Genomic DNA, 19476 nt, shown 5'->3' with positions numbered 1-19476 from the left:
ACCTAACTATAACTTCCCTGTAACTTTTGGGGTCAAATTTAAGAGGCCCTATTGCCTCCGGAGAATAATTTTTAGTGACACTTTGGTGGCACTATGCACAGCACCATATTGTTTTGCGGCTTAACGCCACCTTGTAAATGCAGCCCCTTCACACGTAGCACTTGGCCTGGAAGGGGCCTACAATGGGTGTTGTTGTGGGCATGCCACAGCAACACCCATTCCATTTTGACACTGCCCCAGATTTAAGAGTTTTCATAAATCTGAGGCAGGCACAAAATCTAACACCACCCAGGGGTGATGTTAATGTTGGACAACAAGAAGAAATGCTTTAATTTCTGCTCGTTTTTTTGCTCTATGTATGCAGCATTCAGTGGCACACATAGAAAGAACAGATCGCCATTTAAGATTATTTTTCACGCACAAAGTTGTACCTCCCTGCACAAAAATAATCTCCCCCCCGACGCAGCCATCTCTGCAACATGGCGCAAGGTGGCTGCATTGGCGTTCGGCAGCAAAATTAGCACCAGCGCCGAGAGCAGCACAGGGCTGCGCCATATTCAATCAATTACGGCGCATCCCTGTGTTTTGAAAATGACAGAGCGCAGCACTATAAATCTGGGCCTAGGTTTTTTTAAGTGAATATATATATATTTATATATATATAGGTAGTTACTGTATTTCTTTGTCCATAAAGTATTTCAGTTCACATTTACAATATGAGACCTTTTTTAAGGTTTTATGGTCCACTTCAGGTGCTTAAACAAGGAGGCTGGACCCCTAAGAGCTGTTCTGGATGCCACATAAAATAAATACACACAAAACGAATGTAAAACAAATACATTCATATGTTAGGTAGTTATCCTGAACCTCTTCCATGGTTCTGACCTTTCTGGACCTTTGTATGATAACCCTTCTTTAGAGGGGGTAAAGTTTTCATATGGATCGGCCAACACTGATGTTGTTCAGTCACCCATCTATTTTTGGAATCTGTTCTTTTACCCTCCTGTCTCTGAGTTTACATTTGCTTTGTTCTGCAGCTAATGGTCAGTGGAACCAGTGGGGTCACTGGAGCGGGTGTTCCAAGTCCTGTGACGGAGGATGGGAAAGGAGAACACGGAGTTGCCAAGGTGCTACTGCGACGGAGCATCTGTGTGAAGGGACTGCTGAGGAGGTCAGGCGATGTAGTGAGCAGAGATGCCCAGGTAAGGGACATTGGTGATATACACCCTTAACTATTTCTGAGTGCCTCTTTCGCAACATTTAATGCGACTTAATAATTCCACTCAAGCTACTGGGATGTCTTTCAAATCAAGAAGTTATCTGTGATTACACGATACAACCTGCAATAATTCACAGTAATGATCACATGTTCATGTTGATTTCTGCAATTGTTCTACTAAAGCACGGAGTCTAGGAGTTTATTTTGCTTTGGAGATACCATGCTGTCATACTATGTCGACCAATAGCCTCTTTTTGCAGGCTGTAATAAATTTTGAAACTCGATAAAAACACATTTCTGTCAATGTCAATATATGCCCTCTGACCCCCTCCCCCCCCCCCCCCCCGGACCCTCTCCGCCCAGTTGCATCACTGCAGTTTTCTTTTCAATTGCAAAAGATTGATCACTTTGTAAATGTGAATTTTGGATCAGGCAATCATATAGCAGGTTTCTTATGACTTGAAGGTAAATACCTGTAACCAGTACCTGGATCTAAAAGTGCATGGGTAAGTTCTCAAGGAGGTGGAGGGTGTTTCATCATTTGGAGTTGGTTCACACCTGCACTCGGAACAGCACATTTGCTGTGACATGGCACATTGCTCCCTTTGCATCATTTTCACAGACTTAACTGCGTGACCCAGCACAGAGTGGGAACTAGAGCCACATGTATAATCTGGTCTGTAAGCAATGCATCTATACAAACTTTGTAATTAAAAAAGCAAAACAGTAAGCTTGAGAGTAAGATAATTGGAAAATGGGGTCCTTTTTATGATACCAGTTCACAGCACTTCTGCCCCTCCATTGAACCCTCAGCCTGTTGCTGAATGTAATCCTGTTTTTATATCCCTATATTTTTTAACTCCAATGACGCAAAATCCATGCTAACTGACTCCAACTCTGAGCCAGGTATGGCTAACACAGAGAACACAGTTCATTGTCATTACTGAAACAAGACTAATACCATACATGTCCCCCTTTTTAATATGAATCTATTTCCAAAGAGCCTCATTCATAAAAAAAAAACATTGAAATCGATCCATATACTTAAACTTGTGACATTCACACTTTTTTTAGGAGTAGGTCTGTGAAAAATGTATATTTCCAGACATGCACTTTAAAGTATGCCCTTCCTCGAGCTTCCCTTACAACAAATGCACATTAGCCAAATCCTGTTCACTTTTTCGTTCAGTACATGGAAAATATATTCTGTGGAAAAATATTTTCCCCTGCAAGTAAGGTCCCACCCGGTCAGTATTTTATGCCAGAGCAAGTAATCAGAGTCATCATCAAAAGAACGCATTTTTGCCCTCAAAAAATTAAATAAGTATAAGCTAAAACGATATCACGATTATTCTCGACTTGACCCCAAGTATAGTTAAACGATGTTAAAGCAAATAAGCGCAGAATTGTGGTATTGCAAAATTATTCAGAGAATTTAACTCATTGTTAAGTACCATCGACTGGGCCTTAATGGCTAGTATTTTTCTCTGAGAAAGCTAGCAGCCCAAGTTAGAGCCCATTAAATATGGGCATAGTATGAGCACTTTTTCACATAAAATACAATTTACCTCCTACCTTTTTCTCAGCAACATTAGGGGTTCAGTTGATTGGAAAATGTTCATTTACCCCGAACCACTCTTGGACCACTCGTTTTACTATACTTTGCTAAGCTTACTAAGCTTACTACCTGAGGCCCTCTGAGAGTTTTTCTTTATTTAAAGGTTATATCTCTGACTGTAACTCTCTAATACTTGCACTCACAGATTATACTCTTATACTTTTGTCAGCATTAATTAGGTCCATGGATACTAGTGTTTCTGTGTACAGAATGTCAATCATAAGTAGTACTGAAGGTTGTAGGCCTGCCTCCACCTAGGATGATTTAACTTGTCTCACATCCTGCTTGTAACTTTAAAACATAAACAGACCTGCCTTTTCCTGACACACGCCTGAAACGTATTATAGTGTAGTATTTTCCTCTGACTTTCGTCTTTTAACACTGTACTCGGTGGAATTTTAAACATCGTACTTGAATTGCCATCAGAGCATTGTGGTCACCATTTTCGTTTCTCGGCTCCATCATGAAAAAATCTGCTTTATCAGTTGTGTTGTAACACCGAGACTGGCATTATCTTTTCCATTCAGCTATCAGTTCAGCCTTCTCTAGCCATCATTTTTCCCATTGTAAACAAAGTACTGTTACCGAGGCCTCTGCATACATCCCAGTACAGGCACAATGTAAGGTACTATTTGGGTCTACTTACTTCTTCCCTGCCCTCCTTGGGTGGCCACCTCCTGAAACTAATAGCGCAGATTAATCAATGAAGTTCAAGTCAATTTTGAACTGTGACCTTTCACATAACCCTGGCCTACTCATCACATTTCTTGAGTTGCTTCTTATTTTCTTACCAAATCATTATCTCGATGTGCTTAATATGCTTTTGTTAGCTCTATCTTTTTTTATTTTGAACGTATTTTATCCAGTTTTTATATCATGGATGATGCCTAGAATAGGCGCCTGTCAACTCTGCATTCCATTGCACAGTATTATAGCGTTACAGATAATACTAATCAATCTGAGGGGGTATATTTGGTTACATATCTTTGTTGTTGGAACTGGCCCTTTCTACAGGGTCATTCCCCAAACTTTTTGCCTTCTCCTCCTAATTTTTCTGACCCTTTTTGGCTGACGTTATTACTCTGGTCACTTTATTACTGCTAATCAGTTCTAAAATGCATGTGCTCTCCCTTGTAAACTTGGTATGATTGGCTTATACCTCATTGGCACATTTAATTTACCTGCTATTCCATTGTGTATTGGTATACCTATACACAGGGTCAGTAAATTAAATGCTACTAGTGGGCCTGCAGCACAGCTTGCTCCACCCCCTGAAGTAGCCTTTCAAACCTGTTTGAGGCCTGCTAGCACAGGGCCTGCGTGCACAGTTTACTGCCAAAGGTACCTGACATCTAAATATACTTGCCAGGCCCAAACTTCCCTTTTTCTACATGTAAGTGATCCCTAAGGTAGGTCCCAAGTAGCCCTATGGGCAGGGTGCTATGTATGTAGAAGGCAGGACATGTGCCAGGTTGCATGGCCTGTCCTGGTAGTGACACCAGCCTATTAGGTTTCTCACTGCTGTGAGTGCTGCCTTCTCATAGAATTGCATTGGAAATCCCCTACCTTATGTGCAGGGGGCTATTGTCTGATTTATGAGGGTTAGCGTAGGCATGTTTGGTATTGTTGTAATGGTAGTGAGAAATGCTGTTTACTGGTGTAGGTGGATTTTTAATTATCATTCTAGAAAGTGAGCATTTCTCTGTTCTTATGACTCTGGTGTTTTGCAGCTTGACTCCAATCCACATCTCGGCAGAGTGACAGTTGGGGCTTTGTGCATACTTTTCAGACAGCCTGTACACAGGGAGGGTGGAGATATCACAGAGGTGCATCTGCATATTGAATGGTCTTCCTGGGCTGAAAGAAGGGGAGGTGGGCAACATCTGTAAAGGTTATGCCCTGGCCTCACACAGAGGTTTTGTTTACCCCCAACTGATGTTTGGAGCCTGTGTTGGAGGAGAGAGGGGCACTCCCAGAGCCAGTTGTAACTGGTTGGAACCTCCTCTCCCCCTCTTTGTTAAACCTTTGCAAAACTGAGTATAAGTACCCAAAGGGGAGACACTCTACACAAGAATCATACTTTGAACTGGACACAGAATGCTGCTGAAGGGACTCACCAGGAACCAACTGGGACTGCTTCTGCTGTGCTGACCTGTGACCTGTGGGCCCCTTGTGTCCCAAGAGGCTGCGTGCTGTAGCCCCTGCCCTCTGTAACCTTTTGGAATTGCATCATGGAAGCACATGAGGAGTGCTTCACCCTGGTGGCAGAACGCCTGAGAAGTGCTTTTTTTTTGGTGCTTGCAGTACCTTTGGAGTACCTTGGTTCTTTCCCTGAAGCGCTTTGAAAAGTGCTTTCTTTTCTAACACTTCGGAGAGCATCTGGGGGCACTCCACTGCATATCTGCTGAAATCACAGCCGTGACCTGGTCAGCCTTTGTTTGGAAGCAAATCCGAAACGTGCTCTGTTTGGGACCCCTGGGGCATGGGAAGGCAAAGGTGGAAGCAGGAGCGCTCCAGCTGGTGCCCCCAGGGCATGTGAGGCCATATAGAAGCACCCCTGGGCACTCGCAGGCATCCACTCTGGGTGCCCTGGGTTGGAGCAGCTGAGCCTCTATCGGAAGGAAGAGGAGCCAGAGACTGTTGGACGAGCGCAGCCGCCTCGAGGATGAGGGCGGCTGTCACCCGAGAAGCAGGACACATGGGGGTGTGGGTGAGTCCCTCTCCCCCGGTCACTGTGCTGGGACGTGAATGCCCCCGCAGTGTTTTTTGGCCTTGCTGTGTTTTTTGGCCCCGCTCGGGTCCGCGGCCGGGAAGGAAACCTCATTGGAGGTTCCCCATGCCACCAGACCTCTGCTTATTGTGCCAGGGGGGCCCTGTTGTGGTTGAGCCCCCCCCGGCGTAACTTTTGCCCACAAGTGGCGGTAAAACGTCACCGGAGGTTCCTCGCCATCACTGGATACAGCAGGTGCCTTAAATGGAGAGCAAAGGAGCTCCTGCGCTCACTTGAGGGGCTGGTGTTACTCTCCTGGTCTAAGTTAAGTTAAGGCATAATGCTGATAACGCCTGAATTCTTTTTTGTGATACAGTGTTTATAAAATTACGGTTTTACCATAACCTAGGCATCCCGGCTGATGGGTTTACCATAATATTTCTGTGACTTGCCATGTGTTTACTAATGTTCCCTATGGGCATTATGGACAGTGTATGCTAACCTGTTTTGTAACTTGCCATATATTTTCTGATGTTCCTTTTATGGGCATCTATGATGTTTTTATGACCTGTGCATTGACCTAGTAATGGTTCCTGGCTACTGCTTATGTTGCGGAATAATACGTAACCTGTGTGTTATGGGTAACTACTACTGATTTCTGCAGAGTAACAATATTGTGTAACATTCTGACAACTGCTTGGGTAGCAGAGTATTACTGGCATGTTGTGTTTGGTCTAATGATGTGGTGTACAATACAGTTTTGTGACTTGCCATATATTTTCTGATGTTCCTTTTATGGGCATCTATGATGTCTTTATGACCTGTGCATTGACCTAGTAATGGTTCCTGGCTACTGCTTTTGTTACAGAATAATACGTAACCTGTGTGTTATGGGTAACTACTGCTGATTTCTGCAGAGTAACAATATTGTGTAACATTCTGACAACTGCTTGGGTAGCAGAATATTACTGGCATGTTGTGTTTGGTCTAATGATGTAGTGTACAATACAGTTTTGTGACTTGCCATATATTTTCTGATGTTCCTTTTATGGGCATCTATGATGTTTTTATGACCTGCGCATTGACCTAGTAATGGTTCCTGGCTACTGCTTATGTTGCAGAATAATACGTAACCTGTGTGTTATGGGTAACTACTGCTGATTTCTGCAGAGTAACAATATTGTGTAACATTCTGACAACTGCTTGGGTAGCAGAGTATTACTTGCATGTTGTGTTTGGTCTAATGATGTGGTGTACAATACAGTTTAGTTTTAAATAACTTGGTGTTGTGTTCCCTTTGTGGTGTATCTATTGTGTCACATGTGTTGTGTGTGCTGTGCAACTAATTAACACATTGCCTCTGGGTTAGGCCTGCCAAGCTACCAAGGGGATGTGCAGGGGTTATCTTTTATGTGTAACTCCTTTGCCCTGACTAGAGGGGGTGGGTTCTGCCTGACTTAGGTGTATACCCTAGCCAATCAGAAACCCCATTTCTGACATTTGTTAAACTATTTACAAAGACCAAAATAAACATATATTGGTGCTTAATTTACCTGTCAGAGTGTGTGTGTATATAAGCAGAAAATCTTTCAAATATAGTCATCTATCATTATGTCAGGTAAAAAGAAATCACACCTCAGAGAATTGGTAATTTTGTGCAAGGATTCATGAATGACCTTTGCCTTAGTTTCTTCACATGTGGTGACACTTTTTAAAGTGCTGTTTAGAGGATGACTGGAGAGGAAATGTCTAAAATGTGAGCCATCTTTCAACATTCACCTGTAGACAAATGCACCACGTAATACTAGAATAAGTAATTTAGGCCATGGTTCTACGATTTATGTTGAAAATATTCCACATCTTTCTGCGTGGTTCACTGATGCCTCGCTGTGGTATGGTATTGAACAGGGGCTCACTAGCAAATGTGTAAACTGACAAAAAGAGATACCAGTGCTTCATGAATGAATACTCATTCCTAGTCACTCATTAATAATGGATGTTACAGTCAACTCACAAATCCTCATCCTCAATAGATGCCACTAGTTTCAAATATTCTTTCTAAATGTATAACAGACCTTAACTGTTCATTCCCAAACCAGACACAAAGGGCCTCATTACGACCCTGGCTGTCTAATGACTGCCAGGGCCGTGGTTGCAGTTGGAACGCCGCCAATGTGGTGGTCTGAGCGCTATATTACGACTGCAGCAATACCACTGTGGTCGGACTGCCAGCAAAACCAGATTTCGTCCACAGGACACCCTGGCGGCACTGACCTGGGGATTATGACCCCCTTCTCTGCCAGCAGTTTTATGGCGGTAGTACTGCCATGAAAAGACTGGTGGAGATGAGGTGCAGGGAGGCCTAGGGGTGCCACTTGGCATGGGCAGTTCAGGGGTCCCACTGGCCAGTCCCATCGCAATGTTCACTGTCTGCTTTGCCGATAATGAACATTGCAACAGTTGCTGGTGCACCCTACGTAATACAGCATTGCCGCCGGCTCTATTACGAGCCAGAGACAATGCTGTTGGTTGTTTTCTGCTGGGCCAGCAGCCGGAAACTGAGTTTCCGCCCGCTGACCCACCAGAAACTCATAATGGCCCTGGCGAGGAGGCTGCCACACTGGCGGCAACCTACCTGTTTGAACTTCGGCAGATGGGCTTTTCTGTATGCCAAAGTCATAATCAGGGCCCAAGTGTCTTAAGATTTGTCTGTGTACAGGCAATATTATGGCATAATTTAATACATACTTCAAAATATTCTAGCCACAGGCAATTGATGAAGTCACTCTGTCATTATAGATACACTAAACTGTATTGTAGCACAACCATATTATGACATGCCTATCTTTTTATGTTAGGAGCTCTCAGTTGTCATACCTGATGGCGGAGTCTCCACACTTGTAAACTTACAATCAATATGCAGTTTTGTGAATACTAAACAAACCTAAACTTACACAAAGGTGTGAGCTTAACTTTGTGAATCAGGCCCTTCGACTATATTCAAACTGTAAAAGTGGCCCACAACAATTTACTGGATCACTCCCACATTTTAGCATCAAGCAAGGCTAATTCTTATGCAGTGTGTGGTCTAGAGAAAGTAGGGAGATACAACATACTAAAGTGAGAGCCTTTTTTAACTAGTTGCCTTAAAGGCAAAGTAAAACCTTCGAGCTGTGTATAGAATAGAGCACTGGTTTCCAACTTGTGGTCCGGGGACCCCTGGGGGTCCGCGAAGCATCCTCAGGGCGTCTGCAACTACTTAGAAAATTAAATGATATTAACAGATTAGGTCCCCAGATTTCAGTAATGACTCAGTGGAGGGACCCCGGATTCCAATAATGATTCAGTGGGGGTCCATGGAATCCAGTAATGATAAAGTGGGGGTCCACAGAAGTCAAAAGGTTGGGAACCACTGGAATAGAGCAAGAAAGAACGCATTCAACTATTGCATCAGCTGCAAACCTCCTCTGACATCAGAAGACATATGTTACCCTGAAATGGCAAAAAACACTGATGCATGTGAAAGGCAGTTAGGAATAATGTAAGGTATTTGAGGCTGCATGACTGGTGCAATACCTTTAAAAAGGTGTATGGTCATTTCGCATTATAGCATTTCATTTCCTATTCGTGCAAACATCTAGTACAAATGTAGGCTGTGATTAAAGAATGTAGGCCAACACATGTAAAAAGACAAGGGCCTGCCACACAATTGACATGCTGTACGCAAGTGCTCAAACGTAATAAATGTGACAAGGTCTCGCACCTATTAAGTGAGAATTGATGCAGGTCTTCAGCTGTTTAGCTGCTTAGTGGAGCTGGAAATGTGTGTACCCAGTACCTCCATGCAATAGAGGACAACAACTGCAGATGCCAAGTCATGTTACCACCCACAAAGAAAAGCAGGTGTCAAACAGGGGAGAGTGGCAGTACCAAAGCTAATTGGTAGACTATTGTCAGAAGTTGACAAACACATTGATTACAGCATTAACGGCTATAAAGCACTTTCACGCTTGACAGTGGGCATTTATCAGCATTACCAAGTTCATGAATGTGAGGTCAAAGAACTGTCTCAGAAAATATAAGATTGTTATCAGTAGCCTTGATGGCAATGAGCATGAAAGTAGAACTGCTCCTGTAACAGCTTCAGTCAGTCAAACAAACGTATGTATTTGAGACAGTGGCAGAGACCACAATATACCTGTACCAAGTGAAGCAACTAAATAACCTTGAATGCACCAACAGGAAGCAGCCATTTCAGCATTACATAACGTTCTCTCATCAAGTCAAAAATGTATTAAAAAACTCTCCTATTCTAGTGCGGTGTTGGTGACTGCATAAAAACAGAAGAGGAAGGATATAGCTGTTTTGTGACTATGGACTTTGAAGCCTTGAAAAAGTCTTATTGACTTCAAATACTGTTAGCAACCAAGGTAGCAATGTTACCACGTGTGGGCCTAGAGGTAGTGGTTTCTGTGGTGTAGGAATGATGGATTTAGTTTAATTGATCATAGCGGCTAAATAGGTGTCCCGCCTTAATTACTTCATGATGCTGAATTGGGAAGACTAGGAGAATATTTGAGGTGAAGCCTTCTAGTGGTTATTCCAGCTGCCCCAAACAAATTTGGGGGCATATTTACAAGCCCCTAGCGCCACCTTGCACTGCCCTGGCTTCAGGCTTATGCTAAGGTGGTGTTAAAGAGGACTTTCTCTCATGCCGTATTTACAAAGTGGTGCAATGCTTGTATTGCACTACGTTGCAAAGCCTTGGGGGAGCGCCTGATGCAGGGAAGCGTGAAAAAATGGCGCAGTGAAATTTACATTTCACTGCACCATTTTTTTCAGTATTTTTAACGCTTGCTCAGAGAAGGTGTTAAAATATCGCAACCATTTTAATCAATCGACCTCCCTGTGCTTTGTTGCACTAGCATCAACATTTTTTATGCTAGTGCAGCAAAGAGCCACAGTAGTGTCAAAAAGTTTGATGCTATTGTCCTAACAACCACCATGGAGCGCCATATTCTAAATAAGGTGCAACCATGGTGGGGAAGGGGTGACGCAAGAAAAAATGGCACATCAGGACCGATGCACCACATTCCTACAAATATGCCCCTTGGTGTTTTCTGACAGACTAATTAATCTCCTTGCTCCTCAGTTTCTTTTTCTGAAAATAAAGGTGGTCGATTTGTAACAAGGTATCACCTACTATTAATTAAAGACTATAAATAAACTTACTGATATTGTTTCCTTTAAAGGCAATTGCTTTTCTTCCCTCTATTTGTTGGAGATGTTTTTAAAATGCGCATCTCCTAGTGATCCTTTTGCAGAGTACGATGGGACAAAAGGAAAGGAGACACCTTAGTCAGATAATGTAAATTATAAGTTTAATTTACTAATTATCTAATACTGCGATAAATTAATTTTCTATATTCTAAACGTGTCTCCTGCAGTCAAAACTATCACTGTTGCCAATTATCTTGTAAAGGATCTTCATGAACCTCCTCTTCACCGAGAGTGAGGCAAGCTGTGTTACTTTAACATTTGAAGCACCTTCATCGAGCCCACTTGGTCGTCTAATAGCAACATTCTATTCCCACTCTCACAGTAGAACAAAGGCCCATATTTATACTTTTTTGTGCCGCATTTGCGTCACCTTTTGATGCAAAAGCAGCACAAACTTACAAAACACAATTATGGCCAATCAGGAGAGACCACGGACAGGATAGAATAATGTAAGCCTTATAACTTATTTTCTGTGTTATGATAAATTCAACAATGGGAAGTTGCTGGATTTATCATTACCATCCATTTGAGTCATTTCATGCTATTGTAGCACTCTTGTAGCAATGCTTATTCTTATGAAACATATTTCCATTTTTAGCCGAAGGAGCTAACCTTCTACAATGGGGAACTGAAAGGTGCAGTTTGTCCCTCACCAGGGTATATAAACCATCTTTTATAATGTCCTTGCTTGTAGTTACACTGCACCCGACCCCTGGGGCATCTAAGGGAGTGCTGGGGGCGGGGCATGGGGAGTGACATATGTAAAAATAAGGTAGATCATCACTTTGGAAGTATCTTTAATTCCAAAGTCCAATATGCATATATTTAGCTTTTTAAATACAATCTGCAAGGCAGGGGTCCCTTTAAAAACTTACAGCAGACTCACAGCAGTGCATACTCTAGTGCAGGGAATCTACTGGGCCTCTAAACATTTGAGCCCTATTATATACTAGGGACTTATAGGTAGTTTTAATCCCCCTTGCCCTATTATCTACTAGGGACTTACAGAGTCTGACATTGCGCATTGTAATTATGACACTTCAACACATATCTTTTATTCAGAGCACTAGCCCTAGGCCTGTTTATCACAGCCCCGGCCACAGTCAGGGTCCGTTACCACCACTACCAGATAGAAAACATTGGGGTGAGCATGCTAAAAGGATGACTTTCTTCCACATTGCGTAATCATTCCTGTCTCCTCCAAAGGGAGACTTAAACCAACAGCTTTCATGTAAAAAACATTCATGTGCATTCTAATGTGCAATCTGAGTATAACTTGGAGTGAGAGCACTTAATCCTGGCATAAAGCATATATACTATGTTCAAATAAAGCAAGATTATTTTATAGGCTTGTTTGACTGGTTTGTGCTATCAAAATTACTATTAACATGAACTAAGCAATTTAACCACAGCCCCTAAAAGGCATTACATTTATAATTACATCACCTGTGTAACTATAGACCTTCACCCATAGAGGGTGCTTGCAGGATACATCAGAAACACTTTGGACCCACCCTCCACATACAATGCTGCATTTTTAACATAGTTACTAACGGACATCATTATTACAAGAAGAGTACAAAGATGCAAGTACTTCCTTTTACCAAATAAAGAGTGTCTACCAACATGAAAACTTTCATTGGACCTCTTTAAGCCACAAGTACTATAGCTCAACTCTCTACCCCTAGAAAGAGCAAAACTCCTGGTTGTACAGCAAAAGCTCCAGCCTAAGAAATGTTGTATTTTCCTTCATAGCCCATGAGGGGTTATGCTTTTTGAGTCCCTTGAGACTAAGGGTGGGGACTGTGGAATTCCTTTTGGGGGGAGGCCGTGCTCCTCATGCAGCTCCCCCGTACTTTAGTATCCTCTTGGTGGTGACTCCGTTCTCAATGTGCAAATGAGTGATGATTTGCGTAAAAATGTGGGCAGGCCCCACAGGGCATTATGGGGCTCTTCTCCATGAGCTTAATATAATTGGAAGAGAGGATCTCCTGCTGCTTCGGGAAGAGCTGTTAAGGCGGTTTCCTTTGTTTTTCTTCTTTCTATATGCGGCCTCGCACTAAGGTTGTATTTCTTTTTGGGGTGTCCAGTCAAACTGGGCCACCCTGTGTGCCAGCCTCCTTGCATGGAGAGAGGCTTGGGGAGCCCATCCCCAGCCACTCCTGCCGACTCCCTGCCCGGCCAGCACACTTGAGTGCTGCCACCGAAGCAGGCACTTAAAATCAGTCTGCCCATTCCTGCTGGCAGATGCCTCTACTGCTGCTGGTCATCCCGCTGCCAGGTGGCCATCTCAGGCCCAGGGATGGGGTCCTGAGCCTCACCTCCCTTTCTGGGGGGGCACGATGGTGCTCCCCCATCCCATGTGTCTTCATGGGGTACAAGGATGGGATCCGGGCCCCCCTCCCTTTCACGGGAGAGCAGGATGGTGCTCTCTCACCTCCACCTTCTTCAGGGGCCAAGAAATGGGGTTCTGGGCCCCCACTTAGGAAATGGGGAGTGTTGCAGCACTCCCGTTAGGCAGACTCCTTCTCCGGGTGCAGCGACGAGATATCAGGCTGATTTCCCTCTTCAAGGGAGAGCACAATTGCGCGGTCCCTTTTTTGTTTCTTACACAGCAGTTGTATTTCTTTTTAGGGTGTCCTGTCCCACCCGGACATCCTATGTGCCAGCATCCTTGGGTGTAGAGTGGTTCAGGGAGCCCACCTCTGGGCACTTCCATTGGCTCCCCAACTGGCCAGCACCTTTGAGTGCTGCTGCGGGAACCAGCACTTCACATCAGTCTGCCCGCTCCTGCAGGCAGATGCCTCCGATGCTGCTGGTCGACCCTCTGTTGGGCAGGTATCTTGGGGCCCAGGGATGGGTACTGATCTTCTCCCATTTTTCCAGGAATGAGCACAGTGGTGCTCCCCCGGCCACGGTGTCTTCTTGGGGCCCTGGGATGGAATCCTGGGCCTCCTCAAATTTTTGCTTATGCCTTCTTTCTAGGGCCCAGAAATGGGCTTCTGGGCCCCCCTTAGAACAGGGAGTGACGTGGCACTCCCCTTAGACAGATTCCTCCTTAGAGTCCAGGGATGGAGTCAAGAGCCCCTTTTCCTCTTCGGGGGAGGACCAGCAGCACTTCTCCTTTTTGTCGTCTTGCTTCCAGAGGGCTGCACACAGACCCTGGATGAAAATGGCTGCGGAGCCCCACACACTTTTTCACTGGTGCTAGAACAGAAAGGGCAAAGATCGCCAAAATTCTGACAACCATAATTCGGGCCATTTTTGGGCCAATTATGACAATTTTGGTGTCCTTTTGCCTTTGCTCCTGGTGGTGAGCCCTTGCCACCTAGGGCACTTTCTTCAGGCTTCCTGGCCTCACAGATGCCAAACTGTGCAGGAAACAGGTTTCACTGGCTCCCTGTGCCAGCGTTTTACTTGGTTCTCCTCTGGACCCCTCCTCTTTGCGCAGAGCCCAGTGTTTCCCCAACCTGGTCCTGGGGTCAGTCAAAAGCAGAGTCCCTTGATCCAGAGGGTAGTCAGAGGGTTCTTCCTTCCAATTGTATATGGCGCCAGCCCCCAGTCCCAGTGGTTTTCAGAAAACCACATCAAAGAGAGAGTTCCTTTTCCTGAGCAGGACCTTTTAAGTGGGGAGCAGGACAGTGCAGGAGGGCTGCGCCTCTGGCCTTTCCACATCAAGACACAGTCTTCCTTGGATAGCTGAAATGACACCACCAAGGAGTCATTTGCCATATGTGCTCTGGGGGACTCAGCTCTACCCCTCACTGACATCAATGCCAGAGCCTTCCCGCAGCAAATCTTCAAAGGAGCCCCCTCTAGTTCGGTTCCAGAAGTCTGGACTCCCTCTTTTGCCGAGTGGCCTGGGGTAGGCCATTTTCCTGACACAGGATAACAGATGGCTGATTGATGCAAGCCATTCACCAAATTCTTTCCTCCCTCAGAGCCGACTTAAGCAGTGTTAGTTGCTTCCTTTGATGGGTGGTCCCTGCAGCTGGAGAGAAAAGTAGCTGACCCAGCCCACCAGGGTCACAAACGTTCTGGGCTCTGATCCTGAGAGAAATATGACATTCCTGGATGAACCATAAGATGTAAATACATGCTTTTGGACTTCATAGCGCTGTTCTTTTCCTCCTGGTTACAGTGTACATTGGTGTGACTCTGGAGTCTCTGAACCCTAGGGAACTAGAGTGCCTTAGTGCAGCTTTTCCCATAGGAGTATAATGGAGTGGCTCTACAGTCAAGACAGTAAAGCACACTGACTTTCCCTTCATGCTTACACCCACATTATAAAACCTATTTCAGGTCCCACCCACTCTGCATAGTCCCTATTGCACCATCTACCTGTGCACAGTTCTTGAACTGCGAACAACAGGAATCTCCCACGTGCAATTCTCACATGTGTGCACAACCATTTACACACTTGTACACGTGAAACCAGCCAAGTGCCTCCGATCCTTGCTGCAACACTGTGACCTTCTCTTTAAAGCCGCCCATTGGCAGTAAACACACTCAGTTCATTTTACCATGAGTTTACTGTGGGTGAGTCACAGGTTATGAGGCTCCCCACAATAAAAGGTCAAAAAACAGTTAATCAAAAAGTAGAAATATCCAGGCGGATTAGATGGTTAGACCACCTTCTCACAAGAGTAGGCCAGGTTTGAGTCTGAGATGTTCAGGTAACCAGTTCCACAATCATGGTAGTTGACAAGAGAGGTGTGGTTCCACAACACATGTTGCATTTTTTGTTTTTGTAATTTCATTCAAATGCTAGTAGGCTGCAATCTTAGGCTTTGTAATTGATGTAAGACATTATGAAGAGCATTGTCACTCGCATGCAGAGGTACTAGAGAGCCATCAAAATGTAGGTGGTGTGTTCAGATTTCTTTGCTCCCTTGGCAATATGAGTTGCAGCTCTGAGGATAGCTTTAAGAAAAGCTAGGGCAGAGATTCGTACATCAACAAATAATACATTATCACCATCTAGGTGTGAAAGAACTAGAGTTTGTACAGCAGTTCTGAAGCCTCAGAGAGGAATGGTGGGCTTGAGTTTACTTTTGTGGGAAAAGTTAGAAGAGGTATTTTTTGTTAGTTTGGGGGACTGTAGTGGCTTTGTAATGATGAAGCCTAGATATCTGGGAAATGGAACCCGTATGGGAGAAATGCAGAGATCTGTAAAAACAAGAGGAATACAAAAACACATCTCTTGCTGTACTTCAAAAGTAATACTCCTCAAATAACACAAACAGATGAGCTGCACCACATGAAAAAAATACAATTTAATTTCAGTTTTTAATACATTTTATAGCTCTAAGAGCAAACATAACAAAAAAAAATATATTGTATGAACTAGTATGCTACAAACCCAAAAGAGAAGAGATTCTTTAGATCCTTTATTAGAGAAAATGCACCTTTCTGTGTGGACCATTTGCTGGACTGTAGACTTTGCACAGTGGGTAACTGCTGCCCGAAGCGTGTGCCATGAGCCCTAAAATCTGTAGAAAGTGTATAATTTCTGATTGCCATATTTAACTCTCCTATAAGGCCATAGTACATGGTGTGGAAGCTACAAGTATGGCATAGAAAGTTAAATGTAACCTGTGAACTGGTACACTTATTGTACCATCCACTAGTGTGACAAGCAAATCATAGATTCAGGCCTATCACTGCAACAAGACTGTTTTAGTTTAATCCTTCAGCCTGACCTGTCACAGTAACCTATTTGATAGGAGAAAAATATTCCTTTTAATATCAGTAAGTCATCCCTATGTAGGTGTTGTAGCCCACAAGGTAGAGTGCATGCTATTTAAAAATGGAACACGTAGAAATTTGGCACCAGCTGTACAAAGTATTATTGCATTCAGTTATGGTCCGATTCGCAGAATTGGGCCATTTGAAACCACAAAAATGTTTCTTTAAATGTACAAAATACAAAGTTGTGATTCAGTAACTTGTTACTGAATCATAATTTGTGTTTGCAACCCACATCCGGTTTGGTATTTGGGAGTGGTGTGTTTGGTGCATCCCTTCCAATATAGAATTGGTATGGTAGGTGCTAGAAATGGGGTATTTGGTTGACAGTCAGGTTACCCCCTGTTCAAGCAAGGACCCTCACTCTAGTCAGGGTAAAAGAGAATAAACCTCAGCTAACCCCTGCTTACCTCCTTGGTAGCTTTGTAGAGCAGTAGGCTTAACTTCAGACTGCTAGCTGTAAAGTATTTGTACCAACACACACAGTAACTTAATTAAAACACTACAAAATGACACAACACAGGTTTAGAAAAATAGGAAATATTTATCTCAACAAAACAAGACCAAAAGAACAAAAATCCACAATACACAAGTCAAGTTATAAATTAAAAAAGAAAAAGAGTCTTTAAGTCGTTTTAAACACACACTACAATGTTAGCGTGGAAAAGTACCTCGGGTGCATCAAAAGTATACCTGCACGTGTGAGTGTCCGTCAAAAAGGGCTTGCGATGCGTCGATTCCACTCACAAGCGGGACCTTCCATCGTTTCTCTTTTCGTCACCTCGGGGCACGTCGTTCCTTCTCTTCGCAGGAGAGCGATGTGGCGATCCTGTCAGCACTCTCTGGTCCGGGCAGCCCTTGCATTGTTTTTACACACCCAGTGGTACTTGAGTCAGAAATCCATCCGCACGATGATCCTAAAACCACGCAGTGCAGGTTGCGATCTCCCAGCCTCCGTCAGTGATGCTACGCGTCGTTTCTCCTGCTCTGTGCGTCAATTCTTCAGTCGCGTTTCTGGCAAGTATAGATTCTTAGCCGCGGAGCCAGTGGTGCGCCATTTCTTCAGCCGTAGATCAGAATCACGTTGATCTTTTCACCGCATGACACTCTTTGTGTGGATTTCCTTTTCTTTAGGCTGCCAGCTTCTCCATTCAGGGTCCCAGGAACTGGGTGGGCACCACCGGACAGAGTAGGAGTCTGTCCAAAGACTCCAGGTGCTGGCAAAGAGATGTCTTTTCTGTCCCTGAGACTTCAAACAACAGGAGGCAGGCTCTAAATCAAGCCCTTGGAGAGTTCTTCTCAAGATGGAAGGCACACAAAGTCCAGTCTTTGCTCACTTACTCTGGCAGAAGCAGCGACTGCAGGATAGCTCCACAAAGCACAGTCAGGGCAGCTCTTGTTTCCAGAAGTGTTTCTAAAGTCTGTGGTTTTGAGTGCCCTTCTTATACCTAATTTCTCCTTTGAAGTAGGCCTACTTCAAAGTAAAGTCTCTTTTGGATGTGAAATCCTGCCTTTCCCAGGCCAGGCCCCAGACACTCACCAGGGGGTTGGAGACTGCATTGTGTGAGGGCAGGCACAGCCCTTTCAGGTGTGAGTGACCACTCCTCCCCTCTCTCCTAGCACAAATGGCTCATCAGGAAATGCAGACTACACTCCAGCTCCCTTTGTGTCACTGTCTAGTGTGAGATGCAACCAGCCCAACTGTCAAACTGACGCAGACAGGGAATCCACAATCCACAAACAGGCAGAGTCACAGAAATTGTATTAGCAAGAAAATGCTCACTTTCTAAAAGTGGCATTTTCAAATTCATAATCTCAAAATCAACTTTACTAAAAGATGTATTTTTAAATTGTGAGCTCAGAGACCCCAAACTCCAGATGTCCATCCGCTCCCAAAGGGAATCTACACTTTAGTCAGATTTAAAGGTAGCCCCCAGGTTAACCTATGAGAGGGATGGGCTCCGGACTTTAGGTACACCCTCCGGTAATCCCTTTGGAGTGAGTGTGACTTCAAGGGATACCCTCCTTCCGGCATCTCCCAGACCAGAGGCAAATCGCCTTATCCCTCGGGACCTACCTAAATACGAAGAATCAGTTCAGGTAGGCTTACTATTCTACCTTTTACCATTCACTGAGCATGCTACAAAGCTTCCACCCCTAGGGGATCCATGACCCTGACAAATGCCCCTGACCTTCCAGCACGTAGAGAGGGCAGAAACATGTTGGTCCCTGATTTTTAGACTCCGTGAGTCATTAAAACTCAACTGAGTCCCAATCATAATTTTAACCTTACCTACATGCACCTCTATTAAAATACTGAACTAACCTTGATACGTGACGTGTAGGGTAATTTTATTCCCACCTCATCTGGATCCCTGTGAAATATCCAGTTATATTTATTTCAGCACTCCCTCTGTCGTTCCTTCAACAACAAGGTTGAGTCCGCCCAGGTAGTACTATCTTACCTGGGTGGGGCTAGGTGGTCAAATGATGAAGCATAACACTATTATGTGTGTGAGACCACCTAGTCCGTAAAAGGAACTCCCTCTTGTAGACACAGTCACTACCATAGACACTCTCCACACAGCACCCCCATATAAATTATGCGCTGCGACAGCACCACTAGTTGAGTGTCCACTAATCCAGGTTTTACCCTCATTTGATATCCCCACATTTCCAGTGGTATATGGATAACCTATGAGAGGGACAGGCCTTGCAACAGTGAAAAATGAATTTAGCAGGACATATAAAATACATTACTATATGTCCTACCTTAACCATACACTGCACCCTGCCCTTGGGGTTACCTAGGGCCTACCTTAGGGGTTCCTGACATGTAAGAAAAGGGAAGGTGTAGGCCTGGCAAGTGGGTACACTTGCCAAGTCGAAGTTACAGTTGAA

General features: G+C 44.2%; 1 protein-coding gene across 14 annotated transcripts in view; it reads left to right on the top strand.

The window, feature by feature from the left end:
* ADGRB3 (adhesion G protein-coupled receptor B3) overlaps positions 1–19476 on the top strand; it is a 1499072-nt gene that overhangs the window by 671032 nt on the left and 808564 nt on the right. For all 14 annotated transcript variants that reach the window (XM_069235737.1, XM_069235727.1, XM_069235726.1 and 11 more), the window contains one exon: positions 1038–1202. In XM_069235737.1, coding sequence (XP_069091838.1) covers positions 1038–1202 — 165 coding nt within the window. The remainder of the gene's footprint in view (positions 1–1037; positions 1203–19476) is intronic.

The sequence above is a fragment of the Pleurodeles waltl genome, chromosome 5, assembly GCF_031143425.1.
Source record: "Pleurodeles waltl isolate 20211129_DDA chromosome 5, aPleWal1.hap1.20221129, whole genome shotgun sequence".
NCBI lineage: Eukaryota > Metazoa > Chordata > Amphibia > Caudata > Salamandridae > Pleurodeles > Pleurodeles waltl.
This window is presented reverse-complemented; position numbering and strand designations above follow the sequence as displayed.